This window comes from Amblyomma mixtum, chromosome 4 (assembly GCF_055824585.1).
Source record: "Amblyomma mixtum isolate Tamu chromosome 4, ASM5582458v1, whole genome shotgun sequence".
NCBI lineage: Eukaryota > Metazoa > Arthropoda > Arachnida > Ixodida > Ixodidae > Amblyomma > Amblyomma mixtum.
Window position 1 is genome coordinate 76,487,061 of NC_143015.1, and position 20,215 is coordinate 76,507,275.

The window sequence follows — 20,215 nt, forward strand, 5'->3', positions numbered from 1 at the left end:
CCCAATTCTGCATATATGGGCATCAGCCAATCATCTATGGCGTCATACCCCCTATGCGGAGCATAAGCTTGCCCTACAATTTTTTGTTAGTTCTGGTGGGGGGTTTCGGCCCTTTTTCTGTCATTCAGTAGGGATGCACTGCTTATAACCAGGTGGGGGGAAGGGGACTTGGTGGAGGGGGTTGTATTATATATTTTGCGCTGCGTGGCAGGTAGTACCTATATGTGCTGCTACATGCCTGTCTCGCCCATCGCCCACACACACCTCATATTCACTTCTTGCATCCTTCGCTGTCTCCTTACAGAGGCTCATGAGCACAGCCCGCGCCTAAGCCATCTGTGTTCCTGTCCGGTGTTCTCGTGGACACTAGAAGGCACGAGCCTGAATGCTAGAGGCAAAAGTGGTGGAAAGTTTCTATAACAGATGGCATGTGTAAAAAAAGTATAACATATAAAATGACTTTAAGTGGTCCTGGTATGAAGATTTCCAGTGCCACATTTCACTATAGTTACTCAGGGCTGATTTTTAAATTTGATAACATAGATTTTCTAATGTCACCTTGCACTGGTTAATTCTAAAAAAAAAGAAATAAAACGCTGCTCAGGTAACTGTAAACTATGCCAAAATATTACGCTCCATCTTCATCCCTTTAATGCGCTCAATATCAGTTGTTTTTGTCCCAATTAATTCTTTTTCAAAATGGGGTAAATGCCTGGGGTCATGTATTTTGATTAGGATTTTAAGAGTCTTCAGCGTAAATTGTTATCAGCAGAGTTTCCTAACCTTCGAATAACTAGCTGCTTTATTCACTAACATTGAGACTCTAGGTGACCTGTTAGACACGTAAACGGCTTCTCGATGCCTCGCCTAGCTTTTCTTCTAAAACCATTCAAATTTTAGACAATGGGAGTCTATTTGAACAATCTGCTGTTGTAATCGCTTCTTGCGAGCGGTTTAAAAAGGAGTGGGTACTGGGCTTTTCATTTTTAAATTCTCTGTTTGCCGAAGCGAAGAGTAAAACTTTCCGAAACGGACAAATGTCAAAACACGCTCACTCGATCTTACTCTGTAGAGCTAAAAGCCGATGTGCGCACGTTAAACTACACGTCACGCCATGACCGACTGTTTTAACGCTACAGCGTTCTTAGAAGTTCAATGATCGAACCTTTCCTACGGTAGTACCGTTTCTAGATGTCAGAAAAAAAAATACAGCTCTTAGTTTTTTGTCGGGACCGATGTTAATGGGAAAAGAAGTGGCCGGGATTACTATCTGGAATGCCGGGTTTTCTGATAGTTTAATGTAAAGTCAGGAACACATGCGCTCATATTTCGAATGAGTTGCCTATGTTCATTGCTTTGATGAATGTATATTCGGAAATGAGAGGGCGGATCAGGACTAGCTGTTGCTGAATATCATAATATATTAAAAGCGCATTGATCAATGATTTAGCGAAGCTTCCATATTTTATTTGCAGGCAAGCTTACCTTTCTTCAACAAACATAATCTGAACTACAAGCATGCCGGTTTTCCTTTTTGTTGTCTTGTTTTGTGCGTAAAATCGTCCCCTTTAGGAATAAATGTGGGCTTAATACCCAGCGTTCCCATTTTTTTCACGTTTTGCGCTACAAATGCAAATTTCTTCAAGTGTTAAAAGGGCGATTTCTTGCCATCAGTGACAACAAAACCTTTCTTGAGGCCCCTTTCTTGCTCGAGATAAGTGTTTGCACAAGTAATCTCAGTGGGAAACGTTAAAAAAATTGTCGTGGATAAACTCCGCCTAAACCGATGTGCGGCGTACGAGAGCGCGTGACTTTGCTCACACCATAAGCGACAGCATGGAAACGAGATTTCGCAAAGCTAAAAGCCGTGAATCACTTTTTTGAGGTTGGCCAAGGCCAAATTGTTGGAAATGGCCGGGGTCAAATTTTGAGGTCCCCATCATGCCAGGCACGCACGGGTAATTATGGTTGGACATAGATTTTGGTCTAAATTTGCCAAGGTTAAATTTCGTGGGTGGGGGGCAAATTTTGACAATGGCGCGGGCCAAATTTGAAAGTCATCATCCTGCCGGCCGCGCTGAATTATGGTTGGACATCTGTTTTGTCCAAATCGGCCGATGTCAGATTTCCGGGTGGCCTGGGCAAAATTTTGACAATGGCCCGGACCAAATTCTTGCCGCTTCGCGTCATAGTTCTTATGGCAAAAAAAGATGTACAAGCAAGATTTTTCTCCGCTATGGAGACCCTAGACCGAGTTCGCACTAAATTAAAGGCACCTGGACAAGGTGTGACTCCCCAACCACTTTAATGGAGATTAATAAAATTGAACTACTTGAACATCGGAGAAGAAAGCTTAGGTTAGAATTTATTTCTCTCTTATTACATAACAAACTTGGTTTAGATCCCACATCATACTTAACGCCGGCACCAACCAGACAAACTCGTCAACACCATCCCAGTTCTCTAACACCTATATTCGCTAGAACATACATATGTTTTCGTTCTTTCCACGCACAATAACAGATTGGAATCAGCTAGTTAAACCATGGCCCCATGAGTTTTAACCAATTATTGCTATATTGTGTTGTTCTTTTTTGAAGTGTTGCGTTTTTTTGTGGCCTGATTGATTTGTTCACCCACCCTGCTTGGACTTAGTGTCCCCCGTTATTTGTAAATAATAATAATAAAAGATGTGCTGCGAATTATTAACTTCGCATCAATTTGCTATTTCAACATTCTTTGGTATACTCTTGCATGTCTATCGGACACCCTTACCCTATTTCAGCAATGTTCTATTTTAGCGCTATTATATGAAAATATTTTTGAAAGTGATTGGTTGTGAGCAATTACTGCTAATACCTCTGGCGGCCCCGAACACGCGGAGGGTGTCAGCAAAGCGATTAAAAGCATCAGCTATCGAATAATAACTATCACCAGTAGACATCATTGTGTGTATTCCTATCATATGAGCTTTGTCTGACTGGTTTCCTCTCAAGTATGTACCAACTGGCCCAGACTTTGACTCCTGCAATGAGCGCTCATCCCGGACGCGAGGCAGCGCTACGCTATTTCTGGTTTGGTATTAGAGCAGAAGCGGTTCCATCTATTCCTCAGACCACTGACGCAGCAGACTCAGGAACTCGTTCTTTTCATGAGTACTGAAAGTCAGCTACTTTCTTCTGATGGTTATATATATTTTTTTAATATTGCAGTAAAAAGTGCTTGAATTTGTTCTTTCTTTTTGCTGAACGCATTCCATTTTTTTTTCACTAAAAGTATAAGTGTTGTGCTATGTTTTGTTGCTAATTATAATGAGCAATAGTAATGCACCATTGCTTGTGCTGCTTGTGTTGCGACAGCTGTAGAGGGGCAAGGGCCTAGTCAGGGGAATCAGTTCTCCCCTTTTTTCCCGGCACCCTGGCAATGTTGCTTTGTATTGTGAGAACTTTAAATAAACTCAACGCAAGCAGGTCTACTATATCATTGCTAGGGGGCGGCACTTCCGGGTTCTCTGCGACGCAGTCAACAGTTCTAGAGATCACCTTATATTGGAGTTTTATCGGAAATCAAGTTTTAAAGAACACGTTCCCAGGTGGCATTGCAATTATTCACAAAAACATTCTGCAAGAAATCCTACCGATAAAATGTCCAAGCTATGTACAGGGAACCGTCCATCACGTAAATCTTTTCGAGAGGAAAAACTTTATTAGCGCATACCTGAGAGCAACCACAATTTATCACATTCTTTTCTTTCTTCTGCAGGATTTTCAAGGCGTCATGGGTCTTTCAGAGAGAGAATTCTTTCTCGGCCACTTTTCCACGGCAATGGTGTTTGCAATATCCGAGGGTGCTATTATCGTCTCTTTGATGGGTGCTCCAGTGCTGGGATGGAAGCCATATATTGAGGGTATAGACCTCAGCCTTCTCGTGGCTTCATTCATCTTCTTTCACGTTGGTCACTCACTTCTGGTCACCCTGGCTGTCTGGACATTTCCGAGGGGTAAGCAACGAAGTGTGACATTGAACTATATACCAACCGGAAAATGTTCTCCTTCCCTGGATCTTTCACGTAACCCGCTCGCCTAGCTACAGCTGATTTATGCTACCAATGACAATTTACTGCTTTAAAACTGTGCAGCGAGACGTTTGAAACTCGAATTGTTTACTAACCGGCTAGTGCCGGCCAGTGAATTGGCATCTTACTGAAGGTTTGGTTTATTAGGGTTTAACGTCCCAAAGCGACTCAGGGTATTAGGGACGCCGTAGTGAAGGGCTGAGGAAATTTCGACCACCTGGGGTTCTTTAACGTGCACTGACATCGCACAGTACACGGGCCTCTGGAAGTTCGCCTCCGAATAAATTCAGCCGCCGCGGCCGGAATCGAACCCGCGTCTTTCGGGCCAGCAGCCGAGCGCCATAACGACTGAGCCACCGCGGCGGGGCGGCATCTTACTGAACTCGAATGCTAAAGTGCTTTTCGAAGACGTTTCTTTAAGGTACTTACAGCGGTCTTTTGTGAATGACTGAGTGATGAATTAATTTATTAACCTCATATTTGAAGTGCATGGGGTGTGGCTGTTCGAGAGAGCAAGCAATATAGAATTTTAAGTCTTGACGACTCACGTGTGCTACGAAGGACACCGTAGTGGCGGCTTCTGGAATAACTTGGGCCAGCTGTGGCTATTCAGCAAGCATAGAGTTTTACGGCACACGGAACTTAGAGCATTCTGCAACTTACATTTAAACCCCGGAGCGCAACCCTCGACTTTGGAGTCGGTGTTCAAAGTCAAAGTGTTTATTTAGACAACTCAATGGTGCAGTTCCCTAGGGCGTAGACTAAAAGGCAAATGGATGCCTGACAAAGAGTCCTCACCCTTCTTGCTCCCATTCGAGAGCACAAGACATTAAGCGCATAAAATAAACACAATACGAAATGGCAATACAAAAAAGATTGATTAACACTGAACTGCAGTAATTTCATCTAGAACATTTATGTACAGTTGGAGAAATACTATAAGAGACAACAGAATAAAAACGAAAAAAAAACGAAAAGTACGGTTATGCCTGGAGTGACAACAGATACATGGTGATGCAATTTTTGAAAGGTTTCAATGACTTGCTTTCTTGATTAATGTTTACAGCAGGATGGTGATCGTTTAAAAAACTGGAAATTCTGTAGCTAAGTTTCTGGACGCCGTAGTTCGGACGTATTTTTTCCTTATTATAACTTATGTGCCGTGTGTTGTAGCTGTGTGCTTTCGAACAAGATACTTATGACAAAAGGCGGTAGGATCACAATGCATTTGTAGGTAAGTGGCTAACGCTATCTGTTTGTTTATAACATTCCACAGTGTAAGCAATTGGTGTTTCCTAAACAATTTCCAGTTTTTTTTAGTTCGAACTGGAAAGCCAATAAGCCGGAGTTGGAAGCTGAGTAGCTTTGACTAGAGACCTGTAAAAGCGCCACGTTTTCCTCGTATTTCCATGACCCTTTAACATTCCGGTTTCGCAGCATTATCAGGTTAGTCCTCTTTCGGCGAAAAAAGCAAGATCTGCTTTGTGCGCTTCAATCCTACGCCCCTCAACGCCCCTAGCAGGAATGGAGCGAAATGGAAACCACGCGGGCAACCTCGGGGTCCGGGACGTGCATCCTTCGAAGCTCCCTCCAGTGGCTGTCCAGGATCGCAAAAAGCGGTTCAAAATACACCTTCTACTGACGGGCTTCCACTCACTGACTACCACTACCTTCGGAATGCTCCTTCTGCGCATGGGAGTGTATGCCTTCACGCTACTGACGATGCATATGCGAAACGCCTGGTATTCTGCCTCTGGTATGTTTAACAGCATAGCTTTTGCATTCCTCCCTGGTACCTCAAGGCGGTGCTGCAACACGGATGCGCCGCTGTCGTTTGGCGCCACTGCGCACAGTTTCTGCACTGAAACCGCTGCTGGCTGCCGCAGAGGCAAGAAGAGGTCTCACGTGCAACTAGTCAGCAACGCACGTATGCACACAAACGGAGCTGAAGCCCCAACTCGTGACCGTAGCACTCGAGCGCATACCTCAGTAGGCGAAGTTTGAACTGCTGCCATCAGTTTAGCCTTCTTCGGCAACACACTCTGACGGAGGACTGTTAGTACGCAAGCAGCACAGCTTATGCTCAAGAAGGGCACACCAGCTATATATGGCACTAGCTTCTGATTTTTACATTAGCAAGTGATGTCCCGCTAATAAGAACAGCAGGAGCGGGTCGCACTGATCCACCGTACCGGGTGCCGCTGAGTGTAATGGCACTTTCTACGCTTCTTGTAGATGTTGCAGTGGGCTTCAGCTTCATTCGCGCGCATATTCGCGTCGCGTGCAATTATTACAATCTAGCACCTTCGGAAAACTTCAGCTGAATAAACCAACAGGATCATTGTACAGCTACTCTCGTTGAAACTGCCGCAGCCAGCGCCGAATTCAGCAAAGCAACCATGTGCAATACCACCGGGCGACCGAGACGTATTTGTGCCGCCACACCGTCTGCAAGAACTAGAGTGGAAGGCAGAGCAATGCCATTAAACTAACCAGACGCAGCAGCGGCGCGCCGGGCTTTTCAGGCGTTATTGGTCACTAGCATGATTGTGCACACTCCCGGCGGCTACAAAAGCTCGAGACGCGCCGGTTTTGAGAGGTGTGAACACGCCGACAGTTGCTACGAACAAAGCGCCGCCAGAAAAGTCACCGTATTTGTTCAAAAGCGCTATTATGACGCGGCGAATGCAAGGCGTGAGCAGCTTGAAGGCGCGTAGAAACGCTGCATTGAACACAGTTCCTGCTTCAGCACCGTGATGCATTTACTTATGTCTGCATCTGTCGGACAAATACTCCGAACAAAGATTTTTCTTAAACCATAGGGTCTGCAAATTTTATTCCAATTTTTTGTTTCTATTCTTTGTTCTTCGCCACGGCTCTTGTCTACCGTATACGACACCGTCAGAAATACGGAAATAAATGCGGAATCTCCCGTAATATTCAAATAATCTGCAGTAAACACCCCACAATTCGGGACAAAAGTATTCAGCGGGAAACCATCTATGAATACCATTTTTCATATAATGCAAGATTTCACCATAACAATCAATATATCAGCGCATCACCGGACGGCAGATTTGTACTGTATTTTGAAAAATTTTTGACGTTTTTGCTATCAAAAGCATCCCCCATTGGATTTCTATGGCAGTCTTGACTGTTCGACGCGATGGAAACACTTTAGAAGAAAGATTTTGCTACATTTAGGAAGAGTGCACCGTTGCTTTCAATGTTTCCGTAACACTGTCTAAAATTTTCCAATTTTAAAAATTTCTGTCCGAAAATGATGGACATGTTCGTTGCTTGTAAAGAAATATTGCCACGTATCACTGTAGTGTTTGTTCGTTCACGCTCAAGGCTGCAGGAAAGGGTTGTTATCACTTTTGTTCGTGACGCGAGAAGCGACCAGACTAATCTCGATTGATCGCAGCTATGAAAGGCTGCATCTAGGTTTTTCTAGATTACTGTAGATGATCTTGTCCTGTTATGTGGAAGTTTCTTTGCCGCCTTTAAATTGAGCGATGCCGCGAGCGGCGGACATTCGTAGTTCGACAACTGAGGAGCACGTTTGTTGCTTACGCCGCCGCCGAGTGATTCAGTTATTTTGCGGGCGCAAGTCAGCCCAAATAAAGAGCTTCGTTTGCAAGTATTTCTCGTGTCTTCCTGACCGCTGGACTGCCGTCGCTACAACGTGACATCTGGTGGAGGTGCGGGGTAGCCTTCCAGGTACCGAACAACCCCAGCAAGTCGTGACGCCAGCCCTTTGAGTTATTCGCCGGAAGACCTGACTCCAGTCTACCATGCAGCCTCTGGAGCCTCCAGCCAAGACTTACGCCGCAGCAGTGCGCCGTCCTGTACCTCGACGACGGGACCCAAGCCCCTATCGCCCTTAGCCAGCTGCGCTGGAGCGCCGCCCTTTCGCCCCAACTCGCCCGTCCTACGAGCGTCATACACGGCCGAGGAAATGCGTCGAGTGGAGAACTCCCGACCAGCGCCGCCCACTATGCTTCCACTGTGGAGAAGCCGGTCACGTCCTCCGGCACTGCCCATACAGAAGACTGGGCATCCGAGGGTTCTCTTACGACGCTCCACGACCCCGACCCGGCCAGCGACCAGCCGAAATCGAGGAGTTTTTACGTCGGGAAGAATACTCATCGCCGAGCCGCCTATCACGTTCCCCGTCGCCATCGTCCCAGCGCTTTGTATCTCCTAGCCGAGGTTACGCCGTGCGTGGACGCTCCCCCAGCCCCCGAAGGTTAAACTAAATAAAGCAGCCTCTGGAGGTGAGGTTGCTTCTAAGCGCAATGACAAAGATCCTCCATCGACGAGTACTCAAGACCATGCCACGACGACGAGACCGACGACGACGACGACGACGCGGCCAGAATTGAAGCTTTTACCGCTGCCCAGTGAAGTAACGTCGCAGTACGCCCACCGCAGCCTCACTACTCGACGAAGCCGTGATCGGACACCGAAGACAACGTACAATACGAGAACGCGTACAAGTGACCTTGAAGTTACGGTCGACGGTCACGCGGTTACTGCCTTGGTGGACACGGGAGCTGACTACTCTGTCATGAGTGGCCCACTCGCTGTCCGACTCAGGAAGGTAACAACAACCTGGGATGGCCCGCTGATCCGCACCGCAGGTGGCAACCTGATTACGCCGTCAGGACGCTGCACCGCGAGAGTTACTGTAAATGGGAGAACCTATGCGACAACCTTCCTGATCCTACAGCAATGCTCGAGAGACGTGATTTTGGGAATGGACTTCCTGAACGAACATCGGGCGATCATCGACCTTCGATCTAAGTCGATCAAGCTTTCCACGGAAAAAGCCATACCTGTTGCGACGAGCGCGACTCATCACGTTGCCTTAAACGTCCTCGATGAAGCATTGAGCGTGCCACCCCGATCAAGTGTTCTCGTCGGCATAGGTACTGGAGACATCGAAAATGCCGAAGGCGTTATCGAGGGGAACACCCAGTTACTCCTGGATCGAGGATTGGGCGTCGCGAGGGGAGTCGCCGAAATCCGAAATGGCCAAGCCCAGGTGTTACTAACCAACTTCACCGAAGAATACCGGCATCTAAACAAAGGTACGACGATCGCTTTCCTCGACGAGCTGGCAGACATCAGAGACGTATTTGCCCTACCCGACCAACCCGCAGAACTATCTGACCAAGGCCATCAACCCACGTTCGACATCAACCCTGCATTACCCCGGAGCAGACAAGACCAAATACGCAGTCTTCTTCAAAGGTACACCGATTGCTTCTCATCAGCATCGAATGTGCGACGAACCCGGCTTGCCAAGCACCGCATTGTCACAGACGAACACGCGCGACCACTGCGACAGAGCCCCTACCGCGTATCGCCGCTAGAACGCCAAGCTATCCGCAAGCAAGTTGAGGAAATGCTTCGTGACGACGTCATACAGCCATCGAGGAGCCCCTGGGCAGCACCGGTCGTCCTAGTGAAAAAGAAAGACGGCACCCTTCGCTTTTGCGTCGATTACCGCCGCCTGAACAACATTACGAAGAAGGATGTCTACCCCCTCCCCCGCATCGACGATACACTGGACCGGCTGTGCAACGCTAAGTACTTCTCATCGATGGACCTGAAGAGCGGCTACTGGCAAATTGAAGTCGACGAAAGAGATCGCGAGAAGACTGCGTTCATCACGCCAGACGGACTCTTCGAGTTCAAGGTGATGCCATTCGGCCTCTGCTCTGCCCCAGCGACGTTCCAGCGAGTAATGGATACGGTGCTCGCAGGCTTGAAGTGGCAGATTTGCCTAGTCTACTTAGATGACGTTGTTGTCTTCTCCTCAAGCTTTGAAGACCACCTCAGACGGCTTCGGATAGTGCTGGAAACGATCAAGTCTTCAGGCCTGACACTGAAACCAGAGAAATGCCACTTCGCCTACGAGGAGCTGCTGTTCCTTGGTCACGTCGTAAGCAAGGATGGAGTTCGCCCAGACCCCCAGAAGACGGCTGCGATCGCAGAGTTTCCACAGCCTAATGACAAGAAGGCTATACGCAGATTCCTTGGATTGTGCGCTTATTACCGACGATTCGTCAAGAACTTTTCGCGCATCGCTGAACCTTTGACTCAACTTACCAAGGCTGAGGTGCCTTTTAAATGGGAAAGGCCACAAGAGGAAGCTTTCAACGAGCTGAAGCGCCGCTTACAGTCCCCTCCTGTGCTCGGGCACTTTGATGAAAACGCCGAAACCGAAGTTCATACCGATGCAAGCAGCGTGGGCTTAGGAGCGGTCCTCGTTCAGAAAAATGGCAGACAGGAGAAAGTTATCGCGTACGCTAGCCGTTCACTGTCGAGAGCCGAAGCCAACTATTCGACGACAGAGAAAGAATGCCTCGCCATTATTTGGGCCACGTCCAAATTTCGCCCTTACCTATACGGACGACCATTCAAGGTTGTGAGTGATCACCATGCTCTGTGCTGGCTGGCCAATTTGAAAGATCCCTCCGGCCGCCTTGCTCGTTGGAGCCTGCGTCTTCAGGAATTCGACATAACTGTAGTCTACAAATCTGGCCGCAAGCATTCCGATGCAGACTGCTTGTCACGAGCTCCTGTCGACGCAGCACCCGAAGAGGAAGACGACGACGCTTTCTTAGGACCGGTAAGCGCCAGCAGTTTCGCGCAGCAGCAGCACTCGGATCCTGATTTGCAAAGCCTAGTTGATTATCTGAAAGGCAAGACCGCATCGCCTCCCCGAGGGTTCAAGCGGCAACTGTCGTCCTTCGTCCTTCACAATAATGTCCTCCTGAAGAAGAACTTCGCGCCGAACAGGACAGTGCATCTTCTTGTCGTGCCCAAAAATCTCAGGCAAGAAATTATGCAGGCATGTCATGATGAGCCGACTGCAGGACATCTCGGGATTGCTCGCACGTTGCACCGCATCCAGGAGAAGTACTATTGGCCACGGCTAGCTACCGACGTTTCCCATTACGTGAAAACGTGCCGTGAGTGTCAGCGACGCAAAACGCCTCCGACTAGACCAGCCGGACTCCTGAACCCCATACCACCGCCAACTAAGCCCTTTCAGCAAATAGGGATGGACCTCCTCGGCCCCTTTCCGACCTCTTCATCAGGAAACAAGTGGATCATCGTGGCCACCGACTACATGACCCGCTACGCCGAAGCAAAAGCGTTGCCTAGTGGTACCGCAACAGAAGTCGCAAAATTTTTTGTCGAACAAATTCTCCTGCGACACGGCGCCCCGGAAGTGCTCATCACAGACAGAGGAACGGCGTTTACAGCGGAGCTCACGCAAGCCATTTTAAACTACAGCCAGACAAGCCATCGGAGGACCACTGCCTATCATCCGCAAACCAACGGACTCACAGAGCGTCTGAACAAAACCATCGCAGACATGCTCTCCATGTACATCGACGCCGAACACAAGACGTGGGACTCCATTCTGCCCTACGTGATCTTCGCTTATAATACTGCCGTCCAGGAGACAACCAGGTTTACCCCATTCCAGCTGGTATACGGCAGGAAGCCCACGACAACACTCGACGCAATGCTCCCGCACGTTTCCGACGAAGACAATCTCGACGTCGCCGCCTACCTTCATCGCGCCGAGGAAGCCCGAAGACTTGCGCGGCTTCGCATTCAAGACCAGCAGCACACCGACGCCCGACGCTACAATCTGCGCCGACGCGACACGCATTACAAGCCAGGTGATCGGGTTTGGATATGGACGCCAGTTCGCCGCCGCGGATTGAGCGAAAAGTTGCTGCGACGCTACTTTGGCCCGTACAGGGTTCTCCGTCGCATCGGTGACCTCGACTATGAAGTCATCCCCGACGGCACGACAGCATCTCAGCGACGCCGCCCACGCCCGGAAGTCGTACATGTCGTACGCCTGAAGCCATATTATGAACGCTGAAGGACTCGAAGTTTCATTCTCCGTGTTTATTTTCATTTTAAAGCATCGAGACGATGCTTCTTTGGAAGGGGGGTAATGCCACGTATCATTGTATTGTTTGTTCGTTCACGCTCAAGGCTGCAGGAAAGGGCTGTTATCATTTTTGTTCGTGACGCGAGAAGCGACCGGACTTATCTCGATTGTTCACAGCCATGAACAGCTGCATCTACGTGTTTCTAGATTACTCTAGATGATCTCGACCTGTTATCTCGAAGTTTCCTTGCCGGCCTTTAAATTGAACGATGCTGCGAGCAGCGGCTATTCGTGGTTCGACGACTGACGAGCACGCTTGTTGCTTACGCCGCCGCCGAGTGATTCAGTTCTTTTGCGGGCGCAAGTCAGCCCAAATAAAGAGCTTCGTTTGCAAGTATTTCTCGTGTCTTCCTGACCGCTGGACTGCCGTCACTAGAACGTGACAATATATTGGCTCCCGTAGCCGCGTTAGTTCTCGTTGCCATTTAATATGGGAGTAAAGGCAGTATCCACAGGAAATGTCCACACCCCATGGTGTCTTAATAGCAGCTCCTTCCAGTTTACGTAATTTTCGTCAGGATAAATGTAGTCTGGGGTGGCTGGAATCCCAAGCTCAAATTCGTAAGCAGACCTCATTGATTACGGCGTAAAAGCGTGGCAATGCCTGATTCCCAAATACAAATCGGGTAGCACCTGACACAAAATCAAGCGGGATTATAACGCAGTAAAAGGAGGTTTCAAAACTTTAAATAAACACGGAAAAGAAAATAATTGCGCAAACTGGTATGAAACAAAGGGAAGAACTGCTGATGTGGACAGATCGTGACATTGTCCTCATGGCTCTGCCCTGAAGTGTTCTCATTATTCACATCAAACTGACTTGGAATTCCCCCCCCCCCCCCCCCCATGTCTCCCCTTCTCTCACTCTTCTGTCACACTAGGCTGGATGGGTCTCATAGTCGGCGTGCTGGTTTACATCATCGGAGTAGACAGCGACGCACAGTCGCCATCGGTAGCGGCATATATTTTGAAGCCCAGAACGGAGAAACTCTACAACAGCCTACATCCTGTCAGAGGAATGGTTTCTGTCCTGAGGATACTCTTTCTGGCGAGGGACTTCGAAGGTCAGTGCCTTCACCACAATACGTCTCGGTGCCGCTGCATGTATCGCGACATACCCTTTGATGATTCTTTTCTGTGTTTTACAAGTTTCGTACAAGCGACGCGTACAGCGATGATCAAATGCTCGAAAATTAACCGCTGCTTTATTTTTGCCATTACGGCTTTATGCGCCTCTTTGAATGAGAAAGTGGATACATAGATCCTCGGGTGTTTTCTCAAAAACCTTGTATTACGATGGTACATTCCTAAACCACTGGGACACTTTGTATGGAATTCTGTGGTCCTCTACAAAAATAAAACCATTCATGTGTTCTGTTGAAAAACTAAAGTAAAGAAGATTCTCTGCAAATATGAAAGGCCTTGCTTTGTCTCGCACGGTTATTCCTTGATATCTGATGTCTCCTGTAAATTGGGACAGCGGCCTCGCTATTGAGAATGGACAGACCGCTGACAACTTTCGAAATGCTTAGCGACACGGTAGTGCTATTGTATTCCAACATTTACGTGGCTTTCATTCTCACACGCATACAGTTGTCCACAAGTGTATAAGTTTTGGCGCACCATTCCTTCCGTATACCTTGTACGTAATCTGATCTTGGTGGCCCGCCGTACACAGATTCTTTGGTTTCTCACCTCCTAAATATTGTGAGCTTTTAATAGTGAACCACAGGGGTTGATCTTCTTTTCTGATAACAGAACGTCAGTCTATTACTTCCTACCATATTTTTTTAGCTTGGGCGGAACTTCTTAAACGCTGCTATTTACAACGAATTGATGGGCAACTTTCCAACAGACATACCTTGAAGCGCATAAGCGTAGAAACAATAGGAAAAGGAAGGGTGATGAATGTGAAATTTATTTTCCTATTCTTTTTGAATGTATTTGTACTCTGTTGGTTTGACGATTATCTAAAGTAAGGAATCGATTACATAACTGCTTAATCCTTGGCCATGACTTATTGATCGCCTTATTTTTACGAATTTTTGTTAGGCGTACGAAGCTAGGTACTGCGAAACTTCGACTGCATTTTAGAAGTCCAAATTCTCTAGACTGTCCACCATTTCTGCACATAAAGTCATCCGAAATGAAGCTTTCATCAAACAGCTCAGTTTCTAGATCAATAACAAAAATTGATGCAGATGCACTCTGACGCATAGATATAGTCATGAAAGCGGTTTAAAGCCTTGTTGCAGGTAACTTACGGGCCGAATAACTGCTCGGCTCCCGGGCATTGCAGGAAGCGCTGATTGGAGGACGGTGTCCAGGAGGGTACTGGAACGCGACAACGTCACAATCGTAGACATCTGGACCGTCATGGTATTGTCCGATTTAGCCATGCTGTTCCTAACGTGGTACCTGTCAAGAGTTCTTCCGTGGGCATCCACAATGCAGCAGAGCCCCTTCTTTTTGTTCATGGTGAGTTCCTAACGACAAGAGCAACGAAGAATTCCAGGCAGAATGGAGGAGACACACCTGAGCTCCGCCTTAAGAGTATGACGCGATAGCTTAAGTGGTTCATTTCCATACACGCATAAGATCATTCTCTACTTTAGTGTTATACATCCCTGGGAGTCCTCATACCCCTCATGGCGCAGTGCTCCCTGTGGTGGGCCTTGTGTGGCTCAAGCTCCTGTTCCTGAGCATCATCATCATCATCATCATCATCATCATCAGCCTGACTCCACCCACTGCAGGGCAAAGGCCTCTCCCATGTCTCTCCAATTAACCCTGTCCTTTGTCAGTTACCGCCACTGTATCCCCGCAAACTTCTTAATCTCATCCGCCCACCTAACTTTCTGCCGTCCCCTGCTAGGTTTGCTTTCTCTTGGAATCCACTCCATTACCCTTAAGGACCAGCGGTTATCTTGCCTTCGCGTTACATGCCCTGCCCAAGCCCATTTCTTCCGCTTGATTTCAACTAAGATGTCATTAACCCGCGTTTGTTCCCTCACCCACTCCGCCCTCTTCCGGTCTCTTAACGTTACACCTATCATTTTCCTTTCCATAGCTCGCTGCATTGTTCTTAACTTAAGCTCAACCCTCTTTGTTAGCCTCCACGTTTCTGCCCCATAGGTGAGTGCCGGTAGGATACAGCTGTTGTGTATTTTTCTCTTCAGGGATATTGGTAAGCTACCATTCATGATCTGAGAGAGCCTGCCATATGCGCTCCACCCCATTTTTATTCTTCTAGTTATTTCCCTCTCCTGATCAACCAATGATTAATTTCACTGCCTCCTTCCGCGGTGGGCAGTTTGCAAACAATCCGACGGTCAGGTTGTGACGATGCCGCAAGGTCACGTGACCTAGGTTGCCCACCTGCGTCCCAGGTTGCTCTCTGGACAACCTGACAGGGTCATACTCGTGATTTCTAATGGTCCTTTCTAATTTCTAATGGTAAATGGTCCTTTGGCGCTATCGTGGTAAAAAGGGGCGCTCTTCACCAGGACATGATAAGCCGAGCTGTAGCCCTTTTTATCTATAAGAGCCATGCTTTCGAAACTTGAAAAGAAAACTACGCAAGAATGGGGGAAGGTTAGCCATTTTATGTCTAGCTTCTTCATTATTGAAGTGACCGCATGAGGAAGATCTATCTACTTGGTAGTTCGGATGAACTGTCGCAGTGCACATATGAAAAAAGTAGTAGTGGAGCAAAAGAGCTTGGACTATAAATTTTTCCAAAAGGAGAGAAGTTACTCTGTCCTCTCCTGAGGGCGTATTCACTTGTTCAGTATTTTCTGCATGAGAACCAATTTTGCCAACCGCAGGTGAAGTATGATCCTGAGCAAATGGATTTTGCTTAGAGAAACGTCTCCGCAGAAGGTAGAAGACAGATTCAAAGGGGCTGCATACAGAAGCCGTTGTGAATGTGACTCCTTCCTTTGTTTGTTAATCCCAGTTGCGCTAACATTTTTCAGCGTTACATGCCAGTGGCAATGGTATATCCTGGAAGCAATAAAACTAGCCATAAAACGCAAGATTACCTCATGCTTGCAAATAAAAAGGAAGGAGGCATGAGCCGCTGGTTAGAAGAATGAAGAGGGTCTGTTACGCATGCATTTGAATTGCCGTCTGCACGCCCCTCGCGGAGCCACTTCAGCTTGAAGAGCTTCGGGCTGTGTTTGGTCATAACTATTAAGTCAATCGCCGTGACGAGATTCCTTCTGGTGTGGTTGCAAAATACTGCAGAATGTGCCCACGCATGTCCAATATTCTTGGACAAAATTTTTGAAACTTGGAAAACATTAAGAAACTGTTATAGGTATATTGAAAGTACGAGTACTTTCTTCTGATTGGTTACAAAATCTTTCTTTTAAAGTTTTTCCATCGCTCGCATCGAGCAGTTAATACTGCCGTAGAAAGCAAAAGGAGAAGTCTTTTGACGATACAAAAAACATTTATACAAGAAAAATGTAAGTCAGCCCAAGGGAGATCTGCGAATACATATCGATTGTTCCAGTGAAAGTTTACAACATAAAAAATGCTCTCATTAACTACTTCCTGCTCAAAAATGCTTTCCTCCAGAATCGTTCGGTACGAAATGCGGTTGAAGTGAAAACTGAAAACTGCTCGCGCTCTATCTCGACACAGCCAGCTTCTGCTACATGCAGAGATTGTAGGCTCGGCACCGAACACGAGCGTGATTGTCTTGGCAACTACTTTCTATGAAATAACCTGTCTCACGTGTGTCAAATAAGCGGCCTCCGCGCCTTTTGTGGAGCCTATTAGCAGCAAATGTTTTCACCGGCATTAAGGAAGGCCGCGCTAGACGGCACCGCCATCCGTACACATTTTTATTTCTTTTATTTATTTATTTATTATTTTTATTTAAAGACGCGCGTCGCAGCAACAACTCCGTCCGCCGGAGCGGACGCTGCTCAAAAAGAAGCGGCCGAAGCCGCGCTCGCCGAAGCGAGAACAGATACTCCATTCGTACCGGGAAGCGAGCGAACGCATTTTTACCACCCCTCGTTGTTGTTGTTGTTGTTGTGACTGAGAGAAGGATGAAAAGGAAATTGCACGGGCCTGCTACTGGCTCGAGCCAAGCCACCACCGCTGCCACGTGCAGATAGAGGAGAGTTAAAAGATCAGAGGAAGGAGAGAGAGGAAAGGAAAGACGCGCGTCGCAGCAATAACTGCGTCCGCCGGAGCGGACGCTGCTCAAAAAACAGATAAGCGGCCGAAGCCGCGCTCGCCGAAGCGAGAACAGATACTCTAACTCCCCTCGTTGTTGTTGTTGTTGTTGTTGTGACTGAGAGAAGGATGAAGAGGAAGTTGCACGGGCCTGCTACTGGCTCGAGCCAAGCCACCACCGCTGCCACGTGCAGATAGAGAAGAGTTAAAAGATCAGAGGAAGGAGAGAGAGGAAAGGAAAGACGCGCGTCGCAGCAACAACTGCGTCCGCCGGAGCGGACGCTGCTCAAAAAACAGATAAGCGGCCGAAGCCGCGCTCGCCGAAGCGAGAACATACTCTAACTCCCCTCGTTGTTGTTGTTGTTGTGACTGAGAGAAGGATGAAGAGGAAGTTGCACGGGCCTGCTACTGGCTCGAGCCAAGCCACCACCGCTGCCACGTGCAGATAGAGAAGAGTTATAAGATCAGAGTAAAGGAAAGAAAAGACGCGCGTCGCAGCAACAACTGCGTCCGCCGGAGCGGTCGCTGCTCAAAAAGAAGCGGCCGAAGCCGCGCCCGCCGAAGCGAGAACAGATACTCCTCAGTTGAAAGAACAACTGCTCAAGAACTCGTCGAAAGAACCCCCTCGTCCCCCCAAGCGAGCGAACGCATTTTATACCACCCCTCCTCACCCCCCTCGTTCTCCAGCCTCCTTTCCACACTCCCACAGCTGGCGAGAGCGCGACGACGGCAGCGCCTCCACTCGGCAGCGGCGCGGCTGCAGCTGTAGTGCGCTGTGCCTCGCGCTGCCCTTACCCGACAGCTTGAAATGGGGGCTCACTGCGGTCGCTCTAAAGGTCAACCGTGCCTCGCGCCGCCCCTACGCGAAAGGCTAAACCTGGCGTAGTATTGCTTACGCGATAATAGTGGCGGTAGCCATCTTCGTATCTATCAGCACGTCAAGCGAATGGTTACAAATCTGGATGCAACTTTTCTTTTGACAGCCAAGCTACTGGATGCCTCAGTCGGAGAGCGCGGTGAATGTCAAGCCCAAGCCCAGACAGACCGACCGATTTGAGGAGCTTCCTGGCGACGTTCCTCTGATCGTCGTCGCCCACAACCTTACCAAGGTGGGGAGGCCACTTAAGGGCCGACCGCGTGTTGGCCAAGCATTTGCTTACACCTTCTTCCAGGGACTGCCCAAGTTCACATTCCAGACAGAGTGCTGCAATTGTTTCGACCTTTCGAATATCGAATGAAACTGTAGACTCACGCGAAATGTAGCTCACAGTTGTTAAATACGTTTTTTTTTATTCAAGCCTCCTTACAAAACGCCTTACAAAGCGCAAAGAGAAGTAAAGCATAGCAGGGAGTGGCAGAAAGTTAGGTGGGCGGGTGAGATTAAGAAGTCTGCGGGGATACGGTGGCCGCAGATGTCAAAGGACAGGATTAATTGGGGCGATATAGGAGAGGCATCTGCCCTGCTGTGAGCGCAGTCAGGCTAATGATGATGAAAAATGGCTCCCCGAAGGCCTGTTAATACGAGTAAAAATATTTCGATATAAAAAATATTACAACCTTGATATTTCGATAGGAATCAAACCGAGCTCTTCGTATGATACCATTATTTTCAAGCACGAAGATCTGAATGAGTGCTTAAGAGGAATGTTTCTCCTTGGGCAATACAGAAACATGAAAAAGAAGTCAGTGAGATAAACATTAAATATGGCAGTGTGTCTACAAAGGCGCATCTAAAAATTGTTTTCGTTTTGTGCAGTCTATGCGGGTGCTGGTAAGAGCAAAATTCCGAGAATGCAAGAAACACTTCAGCGGTTTCCCACTGGGAACGAATACAGCAAGGGCTTTGGAGATTATGAGCTCCCACCCTGCGTAAATGCAGACACAAGCGTCCCGATATCCAGCATTTCACTACGCACTCTTCCCACTCATTTCCGGAAGATAAAAACGGCAAGTGCCATGTCTTGGACACAGACGTACTGTCCCCACATCAGGGCACACTTTTTAGGGGACTTAGATCGCACGGTAACAGACCACAAATTCTAAACAGCAGGGCTTTCTCTCCTCAATCGTAGTGGGACTCAATGCCAGACTGATACTACAACAGTAATGTGATGACCTCGTCACCGTCATTTAAACGAATTCTGGCGACGCAAGCAAAATACGAGAGTTGTGCCAATGAATATTCGAGATGTCTCCTACTCTGTCCAGAGCAACTGCGCAAGAAGTGGATAGCAAACAAAGCTGTACTTTTGATTAACGCCTTCTTCTAGCCTTCGCGTCGATATGCAGCACAAGAGGTCAGGTTCTCTGCCACATCGAGCGGCTCGTTCTCTGCAGTTGACATGTCTTGAAAGTGACAGGGGTCTTAAGTCTTGACAAACAAAAGCTTGAAATATTCGTCAGTTTGAAACGCAGTGTCAATGCACGCCTTAAAAGCTAGCTCCATAGTCTATATACTTTTTCATATGAGGTTCTATTTGTACATTCCACTGCCTATAAAAGATGCACCGCTTCTTTGTACCTTCAGTAATGGAGAACTTTGAATTGCTCTTGGAATATACGCGCGACTACTGGCACAGCACTCCGCTAACCATAGCAACAAAAGTAATCGGGACGCTCACCGTACTCTTGTGCACGGTCGCAATCAAAAGTACGGTGAATCGGTAGCGTACTAAGATGTGCACTCAAAACACGACTGTTTTCTGCATGGACATGACATTAACGATCCTACCTTCGATTGCTCAAAACTTGTAAGATTAGTTTCTGCGATATTCAAGTTTTTAATGCCCAGTTGCGAATTGCCGGATGGGAACAGAATTGCGTTATAAGAATTACAATACAACTCGGTAATGAATGCCAGAATGTCGCCGTATGTATGCACAAATTGCACTGTCCAGTTTTTTAAATGAAAAGAAAAAATTAGCGCTGAATGCTCGCTTTAGGAAGAAACGAAATAG

General features: G+C 47.6%; 1 protein-coding gene across 1 annotated transcript in view; it reads left to right on the forward strand.

The window, feature by feature from the left end:
- LOC149347102 (phospholipid-transporting ATPase ABCA3-like) overlaps window positions 1-20,215 on the forward strand; it is a 74,833-nt gene that overhangs the window by 13,423 nt on the left and 41,195 nt on the right. Inside the window, exon 5 of the mRNA XM_089541491.1 lies at window positions 18,242-18,367. Coding sequence (XP_089397617.1) covers window positions 18,242-18,367 — 126 coding nt within the window. The remainder of the gene's footprint in view (window positions 1-18,241; window positions 18,368-20,215) is intronic.